The sequence below is a fragment of the Lemur catta genome, chromosome 25 (assembly GCF_020740605.2).
Source record: "Lemur catta isolate mLemCat1 chromosome 25, mLemCat1.pri, whole genome shotgun sequence".
NCBI lineage: Eukaryota > Metazoa > Chordata > Mammalia > Primates > Lemuridae > Lemur > Lemur catta.
The window spans coordinates 6,931,757-6,955,435 of record NC_059152.1 but is presented as its reverse complement, the minus strand read 5'-3'; the positions used below and the strand labels follow the sequence as shown (position 1 = coordinate 6,955,435).

The 23,679-nt window shown below is 47.1% G+C and overlaps 1 protein-coding gene across 1 annotated transcript in view; it reads right to left on the bottom strand.

Annotated features, from left to right (window-relative positions):
• The window catches only part of DISC1 (DISC1 scaffold protein), a 199,878-nt gene that overhangs the window by 39,998 nt on the left and 136,201 nt on the right, over positions 1 to 23,679 (bottom strand). Inside the window, exon 14 of the mRNA XM_045537033.1 lies at positions 5,973 to 6,033. Coding sequence (XP_045392989.1) covers positions 5,973 to 6,033 — 61 coding nt within the window. The remainder of the gene's footprint in view (positions 1 to 5,972; positions 6,034 to 23,679) is intronic.

The following is a 23,679-nucleotide window of genomic DNA, read 5'->3' as shown; positions in this document are numbered from 1 at the left end:
CACTGGAAAAGCCCTTCCCTGCCCAAAGCTACTCCTGACCAATAAGCCCTGTCCCTGGAATTGGTGCTTCTAGACCCTTGCATAAGGTTGTGGCCATCTTCCACATGCTTATGTAAAGAGCAAAACTTTGGCGTGGCTAGCCTCCCAGTCCCCAAAATTACAATTGACTCGGATCCATCAAATGAGGCAATTGGGGCAAGTCATAGACGGAAAAGCAGCTGAAACCCAGCGTCACAGTCTTCACGCTGGAACCGTGGCTCACGTGTCCTGTGAGTAACACGTGGTCCACCTCTCTCTGGGGTAGCGTATTTGCTTTTCCCTAAACCTGACAGCTGGTTGCACTTGTTTCTTACTCTGGGGTTCAGACAGTGTTGACACATCAGCATAGACCAGCACAGCAACAGGCCGATACCCCATTTTCTTTATCTGCCTCCAAAATCCTCTGTCGTGAGTGCAGTGGCTATGATTAGGAGAGTGCAGTGGCTATGATTAGGAGTGAGACGTGGAGAGGTAAGCACACAGTCCCGTGCCAAACAAGCAACCAATGTGCTTTCAGGAGTCCGTCTCTTAAAATTTAAATCTCTAGACGTGGCCCCACTGAATCTTAGAGAAGAATCCTTCCTTCCAGATAGACTAAAGTAGTTTGAGGTGAGACACTGAGCTCCCATCGTCACAGCTGCTCTACAAGGGCCACCATGGCAAGCAAAGATAGGACCACAATCACTCTGAAGTCAACCAGTTACACTTGACTAAACTCTTCCGGTTGAAAGGATTCATAGTCACTTACAGATGTACGGAATCGGAGGAAACATACTCCAGGTGAGACCCTGCCCCTCTGGCAAGCAGAAGGGCGAGACCCCTTACCAAAACACGTCTCTCCTTCACGCTCCAAGAACCCACACAAATGAGCACTCTTGTGCCGAGGCAACCCTCTCGAACAATTTCCCTTCTGTAATTACTAGAATTGACAAATGCCGCCACCAACAAAAAGTCAATTCCACTGCGCAGCAATAAATCAAGAAAATTCTGGAGACAGAGAGTCAATTAAAAGAGACAGGCTTGAGTTCATTTGCAAAGGGACAGGTGTGGCACGGTCACCAGTCTGCACCAGTGGAACGGAACACGTCTACTACAAAACTGCAGCTGAGCACCGGGGCGTCAGCTCATTTTCCCATTTACAGCATCATCAAGGAAATTGCTTTGTGTGACTGTCACAAGTCATCTTCGTGATTCTCTTTTCCCTCTTAGGCCACTGAATAATTTTATGATGTCTGTTGGGGACCTTTTTTTTTTTTTTTTTTTTTTTTTTTTAAGAAGCACCACTGAAAGAAAGGTCTTGTTTTTGTCGTGAATAGGAGCTACAGAATTATCTTTTGGGGCTTAGCATACAATACAATCACATAAAATTCTCTGAGCTCAAGAAACGTCATCTTTATATCAGCAGCAGAAGAAGGGAAAAAAATGTTTTCCGCCTGAGGAAGCTGTGATAAGGGGTTTAGACTCCATCCTGGTGTGAGCTCCCAGATAGAAGGGGACGCAGCGCAGCACCTGAAGTGTCTGCAGCCCACTCCCTTGTAGCTAATGTCCCCGCAGCTGTTGTACGACTCGGGTTGGCTGGGGGGAGGGGGAGGGTGAAAATGGGACAAAATGAATCATAGCAAATACCGTGCATAATATTTTGTCTAACCTACATTTGTCACGGCTGCTGCAGAACTGTCATCCGTAAAGTGAGATAAGGACATTAAGCAGTCTTAAAAGCTAGAAGTGAGCATCTGAGAAATTCCACGAGGAGTTTTAGTTTTATTAATCATGTGTCTGAAGCTAACAGGTTCATACCATGTTAGCAAATGAGACTATCGTATGATCTCAACAATGCTTCCTTGAATCGCTAAAAAAGTCTTCTCATTTAATTAATGACAAATTGGATATCTACCTACTGGGGTTTCCATTGATACAGCAATTCATTTTTCTGGAAGACTTCTCAACTCCCAGCCAAAACGCATCAGAAACACTCAAGCTATGATGGTTTCTCTTGAGTTCATAAAAAATCATCCTAGCTTGAACATTTGCTATCAATTCATTACAACTGTCTTTTTAAAACTATGACATGTACCTTAGAAGTGTGTGCGCTGTGACGCACATGGCCATATCTGGAGTTAAGGGCACACAAGCTCACAGAACGTCACGGGCATAACCTCTGCTAGGCTGTCTGCCTTAGCTCAATCCAATGCAGTAGTCACAGCCCCGTGTCTTTCTGCCAAAGTAAACTAAACAAAATAAAGAAAGAGGAACCCTCTTTCCTCGATCACTGGGCACCTTGCCAAGTCTCTTGGACCTCCTTAAATATTAGTTGATTTCTAAATTGATGTCAGTGGGCAAGTGATCCTATCATTGCTTTCAAATAGAGAAACTGTGGATTGGACTGCACGAATTGCAGCGGAATTTGCAGTGCCCAGCCTGGCCTCCTGCTCCGGGACAGCAATAAAGCTGCCTACTGCCAGGGGGCTTACAGGGCTCTGGCTGCTTCTCCCCTTCCTGTCCCACTGAGCCAGGTCTCCTACCAGCTTGAACTAGCCATGGAAAGAACCTTCCAGAAATGGGCTGCAGGAGGGGCCAACTCTTGCCCTGGCCATGTGAGACTGCAGAGGGGTCCTGGGTAACTGGTGTGTGTGAGTCGGGAGGCAAGGCACACGGTGGCTTTGGAACGTCGGCTTGGCTGGAGAAGCAAGGAGAGAGGTGGGAGGTGGTGGAAGGTGAGATGGGATGTCTATAAATTAATTGCATTCATTCATTTGTTCATTTAGGCAACCATTCATTTAACACATTTACTGGGCACCCCTACACCATCCGGCACTGGCCAATCACTGAGGATACAGCCCTGAACAAGGCAGATTAGTCTTGCAGTGCTGTCAGGAAGCACTTAGTGAGAAGAAGAATTCAGTGCAGCCATGTTCCTCAGTTTGGGGAGTCCTAGAAGGCTTTAAAGAGGAGAACTCTAAAACTCGAAAGATGAAAGAGGACCAGACAGAGGAAGGCCTGGTCGGGGGAAGGCGGGCTGGGAGAGGCCCACCAGGGCACACTCAAAGCAAGAGGGTGAGCGAGCATGTCCAGTGTGTCATGGCCAGGAGACTGGCCAGTTCCAGGCCACAGCACCCTCCTGAAGATAACTTCATGTCCCAAAGTACTGGGTTGAACCATATGAAGTTGCCATTTGTCCAGGTCAGAAATGGTCAAATGCTGGCAGTCTCACGTGGTTCAAGCTAACATTAACACTTCTGCGGATGATGCTCCTTAGTCATTCCCCTTCTTAACTAGTTTCTTTCCAGAAAAAGCACGATGGCATTGGGAAGTGTAAGGGAACAAGTCCAGCAGAAGGAGGGTGGTGACGGGGCATGGTGGGTGGCACTCAAGGACACACAGAGCCCACATGGAAGAGCACACCTCGAGCCACAGGAAGGCCTTCAGCCTTTGTCCTTAGGACAACAGGCAGCCACGTGCAATGACCAGATGGGCATGTTAAGATGCTCGCTCAAGCCCAGCTGGAGAATGCGTGAAAGGGAAACAGTGGAAGCAGGAAAGCAGCCAGAGCTGCTACTGTGGTCATTCAGGGGGAGAGGAGGGCCCACACCACTACGGTAAAGCTAGACAGGCTTGAGAGAGACCAGAGGCATGACTGGCAGGACTCGGGGCCGAGCGGGAGGGGAGACACAGGGCAGCCAGGCAAGTGGCATGCTGGGCCGCGCACTGGGCCGGGTACACAGGAGGAACAGCTTGTGTGGAGGGACAGAGGACACGTGCTGGGCATGACGGCTGGTTTTTGTCCATGGTTCCTGGCTCATAACTCCCACAGCCCTTGTTATTTCTCCCCAAGGCAGGCCATGGAGAATCAGCATATACTCTAATCCTTTCCGAGCTTTCTGTCTCTGACCTACCTGGTCTGATTGTGGGTCATGAGACCCCCATTTCAGAAGGGGCCCTGGAGGAAGGGACACTGCCCAGAGAGGCCAAGAAGAATCTGAAAAGACAGGCCTTGCTGGGTTTCCCTACTCGGCCTATCGGTATTAGATTGTACGCTTATGTCCATGCTTCTATCACGCCTATCCAATGACGTCTCCATAAAGGCCCAAGAGGACAGGGTACGGTGAGCTTCTGGGATAACTGAACACATGGAAGTTCCTGGAGGGTGGTGTGGCCAGAAAGAGCATGGGAGCTCCAAGCCCCTTCCCCATACCTCACCCTGTGCATCACTGCAACTGTATCCTTCGTAATATCCTTTATTAAACCAGTAAATCTAAGTGTTTCCCTGAGTTCTGTGAGCTACTCTAGCAAATTAATTGAATCTAAGGAGGGGTTCTTGGGATCCCCGATTTATAGCTGGTCTGTGAGCACCATAGGAAACAACCTGGGACTTGTGATTAGTATTGGAAGTTGGGGGCAGGCTTGTGGGGCTAAGCTCTCAACCTGTGGGATCAGGTACCATCTCCAGGTAGGTAGTATCAGAATTGAACTGGAGGAAACCCAGCTGCCGTCCACTGCAGAGTTGATCATTTACTTGGTGGTGGGGAATATCTCACAGAAGTCTTGTGTGTTGATTATTGCATTGTGTATCCAACCAGTTCGGCTGATAAGGAGAAGGGGAAGGAGAAAAGGGAACTAATGTTTGCCTAGTGCCAGCCATGTGAGTGCTTTACATGCAATATTTACCTACATCCACATGCTGGCCCTGGGAGGTAGGTCCCCTTTCTCCAGTTTGATAACTAGAAAAGCTGAAGATGAGCATTTACTTGAGGTTAGGTATTAACAGCTTATAACTGGTAGAGCTACAATGTCAACGGTCATCTCTCTACTATTACCCATGCACTGTGGCCACAACTTGCCTGCCAATAACCTAACGTAACTTACGACGTGTAAGGTGTTTATGGCTAAAACGATGGTAGCCAAGGGTAAGACCAAGAGTGATATGCCAGAAACCTGGCTCAGAACACACGGAAGAGGAGGAAGACCCGGCTTAGAGCAGAGCACTTGACCCCGATGTGTTCCATCCTTATCCACTCCCCTCCGCCCCGCTAAGTCTGGGGCCACGCAAGGTAGAGAAAGAGCAAGCAGTGGGTTAAAGGACTTTCTTTCCAAGCATTGGAATAAATCCTGCAGTACCTTGCTTACCCTGAAGAGCAGGGATCAGCAAGGCAGGCCCTCTATACCTCTCTTAAGAAAGCAGCAGCATTTTAGCCGATGGCATTATCCTAGCAGACAAAGGCTTAAGGCATAGCCTATATAAAGAATTACTTAACAACTTCCGAAATAGTAGCAAAATCATCTCCATAAAACTAAACGACTCCCAGGGAAGAAAGCACATATTACATTCTTGTACTTGTTTCCTTAATCGGGAACAGATCCTGATGACTAGGATTTATTTTCCTAAGTGCACACCCACAAAAGCCAGAAACATCTCGACATGTTGCAGCATCCCTGACATTTCTCCAATCTGAATTCCTAATTGGGTTAGGAAAAAAAAAAAAGCGATCAGGAATTTTCACGCTGGTTTTGATTCAGGATTCAAAACAGAACCTAAGATGTGCATTTCTATATTATTCCAAACCATGTAGAAATCCTTAAGACCCCCATCAGACACGTTAAACAAAAAAAAAAAAAAGAAAAGGAAAAACAGACAAGGGATAAATTCTGAATTTAATATAGCAAAGAAGAGTCTTCTCTTCCTTATAGAACATGAAAACCATCCTGTGATCTCCCCAAGACACTTTTAAGTGTCTTAATCTATTTACTTTTAAAAAGAGAAGATCAGGGCTGACACCTGCTTCTTCACTTATGAGATTCAAAGGACTTTTTTGTATCTTTTCTGTTAGTTTATTATAGAAACTGGCTAGCCTTTTTCATCACTTTAACTAAATTCTGTTATAATAAGGATTCCAGATGTGTCATGGAGTCGATAATACAGGAATTATTGTCCTTACCTGCACAGTTTACCCTCAAGCATTTCCATGTATTTCACGGTATTTTCCTTCACACATGTTTCTGCAAAAAAAAAAAAAAAAAAAAAATCCAAAGTGAATGCAATTGTAGTCAAAATTGAACAAAACCCTGAACTGTTCAACTAAAAGCCCAAAACCAAAGGATTGTGGTCAAGCCGCTGGTAATAACAACATCTTATGTTTGGAAAACACTCAGATCCATTGGATTGGCTGCCTGGAGTCATGGATTGGGAAGGATTCTGAGCTCCAAGTACCTCTGCAGGAAAGAGTCAGAGGCTGCGGGCGATGGCACGGTGCCACCCTTGCTGCATTCTTTCAAAGGCAGCTCGCTGATAGTCTATCCCTGGATCACATGCACTCTGTGCCTGTCCCCTTTCCCACCTGGAAGCCATGAGCTCAGCGTAGAACACAGGAAAAGAGCACCCAAGAGTGGAGTAACCCCCGTCCTATGGATGAACCAGGGGGGCCTCCCCAGTGGTGGTAGAGGATTGTAGATAGACCCTTCCATTGAGAAACAAGCAGAAACATGGGATGCTGCCTGTAACGAGAAATTGATTGGTCAACCTCCAATGGGTGATGAAATCAGCTACCCCTTGAGATAAACTCGGTGCTTAAGAAGGTGGGAAGGACTATGGAGATTAACCAAAAAAAAAAAAAAGTGCTGCAGAGTGGTCAGGGGCATCCTTGGGAAAGTGACATTTCAGTAAAAGCTTGCAGAGGGCCAGGGGAGGGAGTCAACAAGCATCCAAGCAGAGCAGGTGCAAGGAGCAGCCAGTCTGAAGGTGCTGGGGCAGGAACACACCTGAGTGCTCCAGTCCGTGTGGCTGGAGCCGAATGTTGGGGAGAAGAGGTGACGGCAGAGAAGTAGCCCAGGCCTAGTCACAGAAGCCATGGTGACAGGTAGTATTCTCAAACCAGCCAGGGCAACATTTCTGGTCCCACACACTCTTCCAGAACCTCACCGCTTCCCATCAAGGGGTGAAGTCTATTTCCCTCCCCTCGAATCTGGGCAGGCTGTGACTGTTCCATCCCACTGAGTATGATGGAAGGGATTCCATATAGCTTCTGAGTCTAGAGTCTAGCTTCTGCCTGCTCTTAACCCAGCCACCATGCTGTGAGGAAGCCCAAGCCACACGCCAAGGCCGTGTGTGGGTGCTCCAGCTGACATCTGGGCCCAGATCTCAGCCTATGGCCAGCATCAGCCTCCAGATGCACGGGTGATCAAGATTTCAGATGCTTTGTACCTTTGCATCTGAGGGACCCACACATCATAGAACAGAGACAAGCCATCCCCACTGTACCCTGCCCAAATTCCTGACTCTCAGAATTCATACACTTAATAAATAATGATGCAAAGTCATTAAGTTTAAGGATGCTTTGTTACACAGCTGTAGCAACTAAAAGTCGCCATCAGGATATTGAGTATTCGGACTGTATTGGGGAAATACTGCAGAAGAATGAAACAGGGTTGACTTACAGCTACCATGTTGAGAATAGAGCACAGGAGGACGGGCCAGAAGCAGAAAGACATGGAGGAGGTTAGGAATCATTCAGGAAAAGGTGATGGAGGTGAAGTAGAGGAGGAAAAGGACTATCTTTTCCTCATCCACTGCCAAGGTCATGGCTGACACGGAAATAACGAAAGGTAGATTAACTAGAGAAAGCCATAACAAACTTATTTAACCAAAGTTTTACAGACATAGAGCTTGCAGAAATGAAGACCCAGAGACCCGGGGAAAACTGTGTATTTTTATGTTAGGGTCCATGGAGAATGGACAATGGGACAAAAAAAAAATGACCTAATGGTAATAAACTGGGAGGAACTTAGCAATGGACTGTTTGTTTAGATTCTTCTTGGCCTTTCTGCGTAGCATTCCTTTCCTCTAGTGTGGTACAGGGCACCTGTCAGATGGGTCTTATGACCTGATTTCAGGGCAGTTAGGTCAGAGGTTCCTCTATGGCCAGCCATCACACAGAAAGGTGCAGGAAGGCCAGAGAGTGACAAACAGGTGCTCTGCAGTCTTCTCAGTTTCTAAGGTGCTGTATTTTGGAGTAGCACGTTCTAGGCCCCCAAAGGGACTTAGACCAGGGTGTTAGCAGGAGTTGGTGATAAGTAGACAGATTTTAGATCTATTTTAAAGGTACAGACAATAGGATTTCCTGATAGGTTGAATGTCAGGCAGGAGACAAAGAGAGAAGTCAAGAATGACTACAGGTTTTTGCCCTAAGCTATTGGAAAAAATAGAACTGCCATCAACTGAGACGGGAAGAATGATAAGTGAAACCGGTTTGGAGAGACAGGCGAGAGTTCAGTTTAGGATTTGCTAAATTTGAGAAGTTTATTAGACAACCCAGTGGTGATGTCAAGTGTGAAGTGAGACATCTGAGTTTGGAGTTTGAGAAAGTTCTGGAATGGGGTGGACATTTGGGATTGGCATTTGAAGCAATGAGCTGCACACTATCACTCAGGAAGTGGGAGTAACTTAAGGAGCCCTAGTGATCAGATACAACTACGTTTATATTGTGACAGCACCTTCCTTCCAAAGGACAAACATGGATAGCACCTCCCTTGAGGAAAAGAAAGCCATACTCTTAGGTTTAGGAATAATTCAGACGCCTACCATTTGGTTAAGAAACTGAATGCTAAATCCTTGGCTCATCTAAGCACTGGGAGCGCCGGTTGGTGACATTGGACCTGCATGAAAACATCCGGGCAGGTTCGTGTGCTTTGCCACTCGCCCGGAGGCTGCCACCTTCGGAGGAGGCTGTGTTGAGATATTACTTTCACGAGACCCTGACCCATCTCCCAGCCACGCAGCCTAAGAGTGCCTTGCACGTGTCTACCGAGTTGACTTGCAACCTTCAAGACAGGCCAGGACTGTAGACAGGGAGTTTAGATTTCACCAAACATCCTAAATAATACGCCCACAGACACATCGACTGAGAATAGTGCTCATCTTTTCTTCTCTGCTCACTCCCCTGCTCTTTTTCCTTTTCCTGCCATCTTGGGTCCATTAGAGCAGAGAGCTGTGAGAACGCTGGGGTGGTGAAGCCTGGCTCCAAGAGCCAAGGAGGGTGCTAGAAGAAATGCTGAACGCTAAAGGAGACGCCAGGAAAACAAAGAGGACCAGAGGACCCCTGGCCTCCTCATCAGGAAAAGGCTGGAATAATTCACTTCTTCCATTTGCAAAGGGAACCTGATAACCACATTCAGGCCATAATATTAATATCAGAATGGAATGGAATTCATACAATTAGTTTTATGAAACCAATTAAACAAAAATCAATTGACAATTAAATGCAATAAATCTGTGAAAACATTTAGCATTGTGCACGGCACAAACACAAATCAGTGCTAAGGGAATTTAATCTGGGTCCTGCCTCATGCGAGGTGCTACACTTGGTAGTATTTAAGTGTAAAAAGGACACGGTTTCAAGGGACCCAGAGATAGTTGTGGGGCCAGACTCTTTGACATTGACGGTTCGTGGAGAGCACAGCAACATTCTCCATAAATATGCATCGTAACCACTAATCCAAAAATATCCCTGTGAGTCTGATGGAAAAAAAAAAGAACCACACTCCCCAGCCAGAGCCTTTGCAGCATAAACATGAAGGCTGGAGGGTAGAAGAATGTCAACACGGAAGGTAGGAGGGTGTTAAGCAGAAGCAAGTCCAACTAGGTTTCAGTGAATTGTATCCTTTGTTTGCATGGTAAGAGGAGAGCGGTATTTGTCATGAAAATAGTACAGGAAATGAGCAACACCCAGGAGACTTGCTATCAGATTGAATGGAGCAGTGGTTCGAAGACAGTTCAGCCCCTCCACCCGCAATTAATCAAGAGGGCATCATCGGATCAGTACAATATGATCTCACCTCCTAGCAGAGGCCAGAGGTCAGCAATACAGAAAAATGGCCTTGTGGTTAGACTGTCTTGGCGGGTGGGGCAGGGTAAGATTGTGCGGGGGGCCGTGAAAGCTGGCAAGATCCTTTCTACGAAGTCCTACGTGGGTCAAATGTAAACACCAACCACGAGCCGCTAAGACGTAGACAGTTTTAGCTGCTCAAACTGCGGCCATATTGACTGTCACATTGGAAACCCACCATGTGAAATGCATGATATCAATTTAGCTACCCTTTCATTTAGCACCTCCTGTGTGCCAGGTCCTGTTTGAAACACCTTGTTCTAAATACTAACTAGATAATAGTACTTCACGAACAGCCCTAGCACGATCTTCATTTTACAGTTGGTTGATCAGAGCCGCAGTGAGGCTCACAGTCACACTGCTAGTGACAGACAGTCCCAGCGCCCACTGTTACAAAGCACATAGATTCAACTTCAGACAACATAGTTGGAGATCAGTCAATGCACACTGAATGGATGCACGTGAAATTTCAGCACCAACAAAATGAAGCAGATGTTCAAAGACAGAGTAAACTCAGAAGAGACCAAAGGCTGTGCTGTAAAAAGTCAGAGCACTGGCGATTGCAAAGGACAGGCATCAGCAAATGGAAACCTCATCATATGTAAACTGTAGGGAAGAATGCTACTAACACAGCGCAAAATACAGTAACATTTGGTAAAATAAACTGAGAGATACATATGTGCTCCCAAGAGACAACAAGCCAAGGTGACTTTAAAGTAGGTTGCAATGTGAAAATCATTAGTAATTTTTTTTTTTTTTTTTTTTTTGAGACAGAGTCTCATTCTGTTGCCCAGACTAGAGTGCAGTGGTGTCAGCCTGGCTCACAGCAACCTCAAACTCCTGGGCTCTCCTGGCTCAGCCTCCCGAGTAGCTGAGACTACAAGCATGCGCCACCATGCCCGGCTAATTTTTCTACTTTTTTGTAGAGATGGGGTCTTGTTCTTGCTCAGGCTGATCTCAAACTCTGGCCCTAAGCGATCTGCCCACCTCGGCCTCCCAGACTGCTAGGATTACAGCTGTGAGCCCCCTCACCTGGCCAATTTTCTAATGCTTATATCCTCATTGGTTCACTCTTCACAGGAAGAGGTTAAATATATGTGATTTTACTAGCAGATGTTTATTTGCATCTATAAATTTGTCTACTTGCACCATTTTCCTGCTATCACTACATGTGCCAGTTCTAGGTTAGACAGAACTCTGAAGAGAGGATTCCTGAGTTTAACAGGACGCCATCCTTCCTAGGCTTTTGACTGTAGGTTCTCTAGGGCCGGAACCAAATAAAGGCGACATTACCAAGGTAGCAATGGATTCATTGCTCACTGGCAGGACATCATTCAGGATGTTGTGGTTAATTCTCTCTCTCTTTTCCTCTGATGCTGATAAGAGATTTTACAGAGAGAAGGAAAATTATCAGATGTGGGTCCTATGGATTTCATAAATAGTAACAAAGAAAAGGTTTCTCCTGGAGGTCGTATCTGACTCTTGTTGAATGTTTCTTAAATGCCTGCCCCACGCCTGATTCTGTATTAGACACTGGGGCTGCAGATGAATACGATGCCGCTCATGAGCTCGAGAAAACCAGGCTTGGTGAAAGACGCAGTCACATAAAAGCAATGAGTTAGATTCAGTAATAAAAACTTAAAGCAGCAAGCATGCTGGGAGCATTGCAGGGGAGATTTGGGCCAGCTTGAGGGGGTTAAAAAAATGACTCCCGGAGGAAGTGACTGAGTTAGCAATCGCAAAGGATTTTCCATGCTAGCTGATACAGGGGGAGGCCAGGATAATCCAAAACAGTAGTTGCACATAAAATCAGACTTGGGCTTTAGAATATCAGACATTTAATGTCCTATCATTTTATCTTCCCAATAATTTCCAAGTCATTCGTCCCTAAGCTTGTGTTATGGTCACTCACACTGCACGTTGCCACTCCAGGGAAGACAAGACAGCTACGGGCTGGTGCAGAGGAGGAGCTCTGAGCCTCCAGCTCTGCTCCCACGGCCACACTTGGAAGGGGACCTAGAGATTAACTCAGTCTTCCAGATGTCGCCTTTGGGTGAGTCGAGTGACAATGTCGTGCTCTGGTAACCTCATGCCGGCAGAAGTACCCGAAGAACAGGAGTGGAAAAGCTTTTTCAGAGCTGGACCATCATCATATGACTCCGCTGTCCACGAAGAAGGTAAAAGCAATCATTCTGAACTAGGTTTATGCCTCTGCTTCCACCGTTTTGCCCTGTGGGCTGGTGTGTGGCTGGTGGCTCCCCAGAAAGACACCATCCTCAGAAAGCTCTGCCCTTGAACCCTGGCACGCATCTCACGGACTTGTCAGTCTTGAGACTCATGAATGCAGAAACAGCTCCCCCTTAGAAGGGAAGAGAGAGGGGGCAGGAGGCAGGGAAGGAGGAAGGGGTAGGTAAGCCCCACCAGGTTTAAAAATGTTTTAATATGTAGCAACTGCTTACGCTACATGGTAGATAAAGCCCACGTTCCAACTTTACCTGCTGTGCTTGTCACTAGTTAATTGGGTATCATCGGATACAGTAATTCTCACTTCCCCAGTTGAGACCCGCTCCTACATGCAATCTCCCGATGCCCTTGAAGCACACAGCCTAATAAATCAGCACGAGTCCATGACAGAAAGAAAAATCAAATGCTCGCGGTACGGAAAGCGGGTCAGAAGCAAGCTAACACGGCTCAGTTCCAAGCAGGTTCTCGTCACAGCCTCCCACGCACGTGCCCTTGTCAAACGTTTTCACTGAATGGAAAGACAGGCTCGCTTTCCTCAGCCAGCCCTGCTGACAGCAGCGGGCTGTCTTGGGTTTGCTTTCCAGTGCACGTAAATGAAAGAGTTGTGACTTCGGGATTAATTTGCAATATTTTCGAAACTGCTTGGAATGCCTATTTCTGTGCCTTGCCTGGCAGTGAACATCCGAGAATGTGCAGTCTCATTGATTCTTCCTTCTACTCCCCTTGAACACAAGCATCACACACACACACACACACACACACACACACACACACACACACACTTTACTTCTCTCCATCCCTTTTGATAGGATAATTAATAAAATTTGGGACTTTGCTTTTTAAGTGGAATGCTATCTTCAGAAGCAATTTGTGTTTTTGGTTGTTTTTTTTAAAGCCGCAATCCACACTTGATCTGCTTAAGCTAAAGCAAGTGAGCTCACGCTGGGTGCCGGCAGGACGCTTCCACGTGCGTCATGATTTTGTTTAATTCCCACAATAACTCTCTAAATCCCTTTTGAGGATCGGGAGAATGGGGCTGTGAGAAGTTATTTCAAGGATTAAATAAATTCAGACTCTCTTGGGTTTTACGCCAACGGCTGTGTGTTTTTCACAAATACACAATACTGTTGCCCAGTTGTTACAAAATAGAATTTATGGGTTTCACTGAAGGAATTCTATATTTCACAGAAGGAAAGAATTTACTTCCCCCCCGCCCAAAGCAGAGGCTGCACATATGTAGCTGCTAAAAACACACAAAAGGGTTTGGTTCTGATGGTCTGTCTGAGCTGCCCGTGGAAGAAAATTCCAGAACGCGGGCAGTTTCTCAGAGCGTGCTCAGTGGCAAGGGACCGCGACCACTGCAGGCAGCCAGAGCCCGCCCTGCGAGATGTCCCTCGTGTCGGAGCTGGCCTCCTCAACTGTCCTAGGAAGTTTCTGAGCAGCCAGCCCGAACACCACCTGCTCCTCTCACCCAGAAGGTTCCGGCAGGATTGGGGACTAGGGAGGGCAACGGAAGGTTTTAATGTCATCAACTGCTCTACTTATTGGTCCTGTCAGCTTCTAAGTCCCTGGGCCCGATGTCTCACCGCCAGCCTCACCTCTGCCTCCAGTGTGGTGACCGGAACGAAACTCAGAGCCTTTCTGAGTCCTGCGACTCACACCTTGGCTTCCACCCCTCCGCCTGCCCCGAATACCTCCCTAAAACCTTTCTACTTCCTACTCACTATGGTCCTCTCCAGTCGGCAAGACCCGGTTCTCTCGCCCTGCAGCTCCTCTTCCCATGCCACCCTCTCCCCTTTGCTGAGTCCCACGGGCCTTGCAGACTTCCTGTAGCCACCAAGTTCCCTTAGGGCCTGGATTATCCGTGAACTCTCCTGCAAAGCGCGCCCGGCCTCACTCTGCCGGCCTTGCTCCTGGAACCTCACTGTCACCTGCTGAAGCAGGAAAGGGCAGGTGGGAAGCCTCCCAGGGGGGAGCCCCGGCAGTAAGTACGCAGGCAGCCCTGGGGCCGTGTGAGGGTGTCACACAGTGCAGGTGTAGGGGTCACTAGTGTCTCCCATGCCCAAGCCTCGGTATGAACACTCAGCACCTCCTGGCTGTGAGGAGCCCCAAATCTCACACCCCAGGTGCGCAGAGCAGCCTCATGTAGGGATATCTGTGAGACTGAAGGTTGCAGCACCCACTTCTGACCCACGAGCTCAGATTCAGAACCACGGGGGAAGGGGAGCCCCCCACCCACCCATCTGTTCACCCACGTGCCTGCGAGAGCAGGTGTTTGCAAGTTAGGGGTCTGTACACCCCGCCGACGCCCACGCCTTCATCTGAGCCCCCTCTGCCGTCTGGCGGGCGCGGCAGAGTGGAGGAACATGGCAGCTGGGAAGCAGAAGAAAGGACGTCGAGACTGTGACGTTGCACCCACTGGGACGCAGGGTGCAAGCCGGCCACGGCCCCTCTTTGCAATCAAGAACGAAACGCAGCAGCAACGTTGAGGCAGAATCTCATTTTCAGTCTTTGGCTTTTAGACATCGTATTTGAGGTAACGCTGATGCGAAAACGGAGTGTATGAAAACAAAGTGCAGCGACAGGCAGCATCTCTGACAGCTTATGATGGGTGCCTTCTTCTTCCTCCCCCTCTCCCTCCCAGACACACCCTAAAGAGCACAAGGTCTGGGAGAACTTAAAAATGACCTAGCATGGATTTCAATGGAGTAAAGTAAATGAGTCCAATTCTCTATGCCTTTCGTTTTCAATTATGCGCTGAATGTCGAGAAGCATAAGATGTAAGTGAGGAGAATACGACACTTAAAATCTAATTTTCAAAAATTGGGTCCTAAGGCGGAACAGGGAAAATGCATTTACACATATAATTGCGCCCGCAAATCAATACTGGCAGAACAAGTGCCCCCGTTGCTCTTGAGGTCGCCTGGCCAGGGGTCCCCAAGCCTCGGGAAACCAGTTCACTCACTGGGCAGGTGACTGCCAGCCCCTGCCAGGTGCCAGCCGGTGCACCTGGTGCCCAAGCGGACACGCTCTCCAGCTGTCGGTGAGAACCGTGTGGCCCAGCGAGGGACTTGCACAGGCAAAGCTCTCTGCCACACACAGAGAGGGGACACCAGTGAGCACGAGCAAAGGCACCTGCTCGGTGGAGCCGGAGGTCCCAGAGGTGTCGCGTCATGGAGGGAAACTTCTGAGTCGAAATGTGAAGAACAAGCAGAGGATGGGCAGGTGGCAGGAGCAACGAGGAGGACGGGGCACATCGGAACAGAGGGTGCAGTGCTGACTGAAGATTAGCACGCGAGGAAGGAGAGGGGGTGAGAAGCACGTGTCAGGAAATGAGGAAGGAGACAGACAACAGCGGGCACATCAAGACGAGAGTGTAAACCGCTGTGGGAGCACAGACTTGCTCCCACAGATAAAGGGAAGCTGTTCCAGGGTCCCACAAAGTGGAATGGCACAGCCATTAGGGATGGAGAAAGATGGGCTGAAATGAAAGATATTTATGAAATAAATACCAGGATTTAGTGTTAGGTTGGATTCATTCATTTACTCATCCAACAACTACTTATTGAGCAACTACTATGTGCTGGGCACTAGCCTGACAGCTAGAGCTACAACAGCAAAAAAAAGTGTTAGAGAAGTGGGTATTTGCAAAACTGCTTAGAGCAGTGCCTTACGCTTGAGAGCTATTATATTATACTTGCTTAGGAGAATGAATAAAATTAAACAGACGTGAGCTGGCATTTCAAGAGTGAAGACAGATAATAATAAGCAAAGAAGTAAATGTATGATATGCTAGATGTGGATAAGTGAAAAGGACAATGTATGTATTCGTGGTGGGCTGTCATTTTAAAGATGGTCACAGGAGACGCCTTGAGATGGTGACATTTCAACCACGACCCGACGGAGGTGAAACTGCACAAGGAGTGAAGCAGAGAGGAAAGATACAGCCCGACTCCAGGTGCGTGGCTGGGTCAATGGGCAATGGAGGACATCAGAGAAGAAAACTTTGGTAGGAAAGAAAATGGGTTCCCTTTCTAACATGTTGAGTTGCGTATGTCTTAAAGACATCCAAGCAGAGTTACCCAAAAGAAGGGCATCGTGGGGGTTTGGAACTCAGCAAGGTGGGGCACAGGGACCCGCTGTCCATGCACATGGCTAATGGCAGCCGGGAGATGGATGGACCCATTCTATCGCTGCGGTAACACGTCACCACAAATTCAGCAGGTTAAAACAACCCAAATTTAATATCTCATGGTTCTGTAGGTCAGAAGTCCCGTACAGAGGGACTCAGCCGGCTCTCTGCACAGGCTAAAACCAACGTGAACGCAGGGCTATGTTCCTTTCTGGGGTCCTGGGGTTCAATCCACTGCTGAACCCCTTCAGGTTGTTGGCAGAATCCGGTTCCTAGTGGATGGAGGCTGAGGTCCCCATCTCCCTGTCTGCTGTCACCTTCAAGAGGCCGCCCACATCCCCTGGCTTGTGGCCCCTCCCTCTCTCTCCAATGCCAGCAGTGGCACGTCCAGTGCTCCTCACACTTCAGACCCCACTCACTCCCCTCCTGCCTCGTCCCTCCTCTGCGTCAGCCTGCGAATGTCGTCCCCTTCGAATGGCTCAGGTGACTCAACTGGGCCAGCCTGGATGCTCCGGGCTGCTCTCCTCATCTCGGATCCACAGCCTTACTCCCATCTGCAAAGTCCCCATGGCCTTGTAACGTCACCTCTTCACAGTTTCTGGGGATCGGGACATGGATATCTTGGGTCCCATCATGCTGCCCTACCACACTGGCATGTAGACTGAGAAGAAAACCTGGCCAGGGACAGAATCCCAAAGAACAAAACCTTAAGAACGGGCTGGGAAGGAGAAGCTGGCAAAGATGACAGAGACCGAGCGGTGAGAGAAGTAAAGACCCCAGGAGTGGGTGTCTGTAGAGGCCAGTTAAGAATAAAGTGTCCCCAAAGCTATCAACGGGATCAGGTGCTGCCGAGAGGGCTGGAAGAACCGCCAGGGTTTTGCAATAAAAATAATTATTAGTGATTGACAACAGTCTTTGCACATGCATGCACATGCAGGCATGTTTAGAAAGTCCCTTTGTCTGGACGTCCCCCAGTCCACCCGCCTCCACACAGCACCCACCAGCAGAGCTGCGCAGAGGGGACGACACTTCAACACTGTCACACTGGCTGGGGCCAGGACCTCGTCAGTCAAATAGCCGTGAGCCTGCGTTTTGAAATAATCAGACCGGCTCTCAGCCCACGAGCACATTCTCCCTCCTGTTGGATAAAACGAAAGCTCCGTGCACAGAGGAAGCCAAGATTTGAGATCCTGTCCCCACTAAATCCGCGGGGATCGATCCCCCGACAGCCGACGGCGCTAAATGCCACGGAAAATCTATTCTCCAATCCCCCCCGTTTCCTGGCATTTGTTTTAAGTATTTAAAACGCATTAGGCTTGACACCAGAGATGGCTAATAAGTTAATGTCCTAGATATTTAGGAGGAGGTAGGTATAAAATTATTGGCTTAAAATGATCCCACTGAAACCATTCCTCCTAACAAGATCATAAAACGCGCTTTCCCAGTGAGTCATATATAACTGGCTCAAGTCTGTAATAAAACGGGGATGTGGGTTTAATGGAAGACAGAACCTGTCCGACTGCAGATTAAAGTAATTTTCGTCTCACACAACTGTGGGTTTGAGGGATTGGAATATCTTTTTTCTGATATACTTTCTGTCATTGGACTCAGAGATAAGTGAGCTGTTTCTCTTTATCACAGGGACGTGTTATGAATATGTGAGTTGGACGGGGACTCCTTTGACCAAAAAGAAGAAGAAAAAATAGGAACTCTAAGCCCAGTTTTTGATTTTACAGAAAGGCCCTGATATCAGAAAGGCCCTGTTACTACCTTAGAATCCCACTAAGATTTTAAAAGGGAGTTAGTTTTAAGAGATTGTGAAAATGTATTCATTTTGTCTACATATCAGAAAATAACGTGGATGAAACTTCTACGGGCTCGTTCTTCATTACAGGTGCTGAGATTCGAGACATAAAGGGCAGAGACCTCAGCCACAGTCACGCACTGTTATCGAGCGACAACAGTTCCCAAACCTGCAGAGACAGATTTGTCAGCCTTTACGCAAACCCAGCTCTACAACTCATTTCTCTGCCAGTTCCCCCCACACCAGTTTAATAATGCAACTCTTCTTGACAGCGACCTTCTACCAACAGAAAACATTTAAAAAACTCATTCAACATGAAGAATGCCAGGCTGTCATCTCCCTGTTTTTCACGGTAGGGGTGGAGGGGTGCAGAGGTACAAAAGCTACCCCACACAGTCACTGGTGGCCTCACGATGCCCAAAAACACATCGCTGGACTCCTGGACAGAGCACATTTTGCTCTCCTCTGGGACATGCCCCATCGCCCTGCCACCTTGGCTGGAGAACAGCAACGCTGCACAACGTCTGCCCTGCAGGAGGTGAGGCAGAGCTAAGAATGGGACCAGGTAGGGGTCGGATGCTGGCAGAGCAATGGAAGGATGAAAACAGCTGATCTGAGTGACAAAAAGCAAAGTGTAGGGTGGGTGGGATGAGAGTCCAAGGTAACACATCCAAAGATGCCAGTTCTGAGTGAGGCACAGGTAACCCCAGGGCCAGGGGCCAACAGGGTCTGAGCCCGATGAGCAGGAACCAGCACACCGGGGAGTCAGCCCAGAGTGATTCTCTGGGTCAGACTGTCACCGATTTGGGACCTTTACCACAGCTGACCCTCCCCAGTGGGGACACGCTTTCAGCTGTTTCAAAGGAGCAGCCCCCTGAACCCAGCAATCAATGCCAGTTTCCTCCTTCAGCTTAATCACACTGAGAAATACAGAGGAAACCAGATACAATCGCGTCCCACGCACACGTAACGTCCATACATTCAACCTGGTGTGCTCTGTGCGAATGTTTCATGCAAGAAAATTCCTGGAAAATTCTGTTTTGCGTGTGTACTCTGTTAAATGGTATGCATTGTACGCTGACACATCCCTATGACTGAAAAGATTCATACGCACAAAACCTTGTATATTTTATGGGCAACTTAGGGAATTCTCAAGGGCAATTTTCAACGTGCTTAATTTTTGCCTTAAGTGTTAGCTTTAGAACCCAACCTTGTATAAGGCACAAGTCCCTCTACTCATTGAACGGGCTTTATAAGCATGGCCAGTTAACAGCGAGATTCTACAAGCATGTAAATTCTTCGAAAGGTGTTTGCATAGCTTTCCTCATAAAAAGCTTTACACTGCTGATATTAATATTTTCTGAAATTCTGTATTGTTGAGCAATCTTGTGTCACATGTGAGGGGCAATACATACCTTTGTGAGACATTCCCAACCTTCAGTCTAATCTTTCCTGCTTTGGCAAATTTGGGATCTGAATTTTGAGAAGCGCTTTAATAAAAGTTAGAGCTTTCCTTCCCCACCCCACCTTTGGGGGGTTTACTTCCTTTGTGTATATATATGGGATTGTTAAAAAAAAAAATCTGTGCTGAAAGCAGGTGAGGACCCACCCCACCCAACAGTGTTCCCAAGTGGCTTGGCTTTTCCCATTAGATGTCACCTGCACGTTTAACACTCAGGATGTGTCACGGTCCCCTGAGGCTTGGCTCGGTGCTCCACAGAAAGTCCAGGGTGCAGACTGTATCATCCTGCCATATTAAGATGTTCCGAAATCTCCTTAGCACAATCCTTCATTGTCCCATTTGGCAAGAGCTCCCTCTGAACGTGAGCACACGAGAGCTGTGTGTCATTTATCTCTCTGGCTCAGTCCCAACCACGAGTTAATCCCCGCAGGCTGTTCAAACAAGAGCAGGAGGCTCCGAGATAAACCTTTTCTTTGGGTTTCACCCAACCTCTCCCTAAGTCAACTCCCGTGGAAGATGCACATCCCCATTGCAAACTCTGCCCATCAGATGGGAGGGGGCTGGGACACCCTCCTGCACCCCCAGCAACCTTCACATCACCTCTTCGGAAATGGAAGTCAGCCTTCAATTACGAAATTGAGCAATTTTCCATTTCATCAAAATAAAAAAAAAAAAACATGCATTTTCAATAATTTCATCAAACAGATCACTCATATAAAATAAGATACCTAACAATCATTGAGTTAGCTGCTTTTCATCCCATTAGGTGACAATATATAGAATACACACCTTAAAACTGCAAAGGAGTTTATATTTAAGAAAAATTAGCACTAAAAGGATTTTTACCTTTGCAAGTTTAATACTTCTGTTGTGGTTTGTTTGTGTTTGATTTGCTTGTGATTGATTGCGTTTGATTTAAAAACTTCCATTTTTCTTTCGCTTATTTGTGTTATGTTGTGTCCATTAAAACTCAGCACAAAGAATATAAATATATTAATATTTATTACTACTGATCTATACACTTAGAAATGATAAAGACGGACTGGGTGCAGTGGCTCACGCCTGTAATTCCAGCACTTTGGCAGGGGCTGAGGCAAGGGGATCACTTGAGGCCAGGAGTTCAAGACCAGCCCAGGCAACATAACGAGACCCCATCTCTAAATAATTAGCCGGGCGTGGTGGTGCGCACCTGTAGTCCCAGCTACTTGGGAAGCTGAGGCAGGAGGATTGCTTGAGCCCAGGTGTTCAAGGAAGGATTTATCCCAGCCTGGGAAACAGAGTGAGACTTTGTCTCTTTAAAAAAAAAAAAAAAAAGTAAAGATGGTAAATTATTTATGTATATCTTTCCTCAATTAAAAAAAATTAAAAAAAACAAACAAACTGAGCGCTGACACTTTAACAGTACCTGCCCTTGGCTACAGAGACAATAAGACACTGTTTCCACGGCAGGGCTCACATGGCATGGCACACGTGGAGGCTAAGAACTATTCCCATAAAATATAATGCTGAGAAACTGAGACTTCCAGCACACTTTTAAAAGAGTTTATTTCAATATTTAACCCAAACGGTAGAATTAGAGACAGGTCAAAGGAGAGGAAGGGGATGCAGATGGAGATGACATCCCAAGACGGAAAGGCGTGTGGCACGCCGCTGGGGGGCTCTCTCGGCTGCTACTACGTACATGACGCTTCCTTCGCCGGCCCAGGTTCTCTCTCCTTGTCCCCACTTTCCTTGTCTCTGCCCTCTGCCCTCCTGCAGTGCTACGGGGGACGAATCCCAGTCTCGCTGAAGGCTGAGAAGGCAGGTTGACCTTGACTTTCTGGCTTTCACCTGCTCTTCAAGGCTCACATTCACAACTATGATTTTGTTGGAGCCTGGACAAGGGACCCTGCATCAGGAGCAGAGGATGGCTCTTCCAGGTGGGACAAGCCCCAGGGGAGGTTCTTGGTGACCCACACTCACGCAGATCTGTAGAGGACAAGAGGTCGGGCCAATGAGAGAACCTTGACCAATGGGGGAATGGCTCCATCTTGCCCCATACATGTAGGTTGTAATTATATCCCTACTGAATTTATGGCACTGAGTCTTGAAAGACATATTTAATTTTAAAAGATGCCAGGTGAAAATGATGTTGGAGAGTGGAGAACCTTTTTCTGGAAATTCACCAATGTCCTTACAAAAATCAGAGATGCCAGGAAATGTCATAAAACCAGGGATAAGAACGAATGTTTTCAGAAAATGTAGCAAGTGTGTCATAAGCAAAATGGCAGATGGTTAACTCAGAATTGCTTTTGAGGTGGAAATAAATGGCTGGATTATTTATTTTGTGCAAGATAATTATTAGGCTTATCATTATCACTATGTATATATTTCTAAGCAAGAGCCCAAAGCTCTTCTTACAATTTAAAGACAGTGTCGTATTAAGTGGTTTAGAGCAAAGCTTTGAACTCAGGCTAACTGGGTTAGCTTTGCAACTCGCCAGCTCAGTCAACTGAGCTTGGGCAAGCTAATTAGTATCTCTACACCTCATTTCCTTCTATGAAAATTGGTATAATACTATTACTTCCTCATAGGGATTTTGTTAGGAGTCAAGGACACAATGGGTACTTGATAATAGTTAACTACTATCATTGCTACTATCGTTATTACGATCATTTCTACCATCAACATCATGACGGTGATGTCGGGGTGGCACAAGGACATTAGCTTCCATGTCACATGTTATTACACTGGATGTTTCTAAGATAAGTTGGGCTTAATTTTGAAAGCAACTTCACAACTAATTGGCCCTGTCCAGGGTTGAGAATCAGAGGCATGATATGATTTTTCACAGGCTGCAAGATTTCAAATTTTGACCTTAAGGATGCTAACACTAAATAAATATTCAATGCATCGACTACAGGATAAATTATGCATTTTAGGATTATTTCACAGCCTCAGTTACCTATTCAGCTTAGAATACTGAAGAGACATGACTGATTAGCTCCTGGAGAGGTCGTGGGCATGGTAGAAAGGGGATGGGTGCTTGTCACCCACAACCCCAGAATTGCTGTGTGTGCTGGCTGCAATGTGAATGGTGTCCCTGGAGGTACAGGGGACCACTGAGGCACAGAGAAAGAGCGTAGTCTTTGAGGTCAGACAAATCGATATTCAAACCCAGCCCCTACCATGCACTCAGGCACATTACTAAACCCAAGATCCATTTTCTAATATGTACAATGAAAAATAATTCTTATGTGTTAGGTTACTGTGATGCTTAGAAATAATAAATACACAAGGCCTAGCTTGTGCTCAACAGGTGCTAAATAATTAGTAGCTATTACCATTACCATAGATATTACTCCTGTCATTCTATTAGTCCTAACATCATATGTGGGACAAACATTGGTCTTAGACTAGATCAGTAGTTCCCAAGTATTTTTAAATCACGGCATCTCCCACCAGCACCTTTCTCTCACCACTTAATCACATGATGCTGATTATGCAGTGCTAAGAGAAGACAAGAGGCTCATCGTTACCAGTAGGTTATTTTGTAAGATTACATCTTCCCCGGTAGGGCTACTGCCCTGTGTAACTCCCGGGATCCTATCATGGACTGCCACGCCAGGGCTCGGACCCTGAGCTAATGCTAGACACTGTGCTTGCAATTTGGGACGGTGCCACCAGGTGTCAGTGCTGAGCAAAACCCCCGTAATACAAATAGCCTTGGCTCCCCACACTGTGAACAACATTCAGGTGAGAAAAATCACAGGTGAGTGTCGAAACCGAGCTATATGGTGGGTCTTCAATGGATGGTAGGGTCATCGTGTGTCAAAATAGCACAGATGCCAAGGAATCTCTGCTCCAACCTCTGCCTCCTTCTTCAAATGGCAATTTGCTCTGTGTGTCTGTCTCAGATCTTCCTCTCCTTTCTCAGAAAGGAACACCAGTCCTCGGATTAGGGCCCAACCGAAATCAGGATGATCTTATGTCAAGATCCTTAAATCTGTGAAGACCCTATTTCCAAGAAAGGTCACACCCACAGCTACCAGGGGTTAGGATATAATCACCCCATTGCAGGTTTAATAGGAGGCACTTTCCATGTGTTGTCTCACTCCGAGGTCATCTTGCCCCACCACCTCCA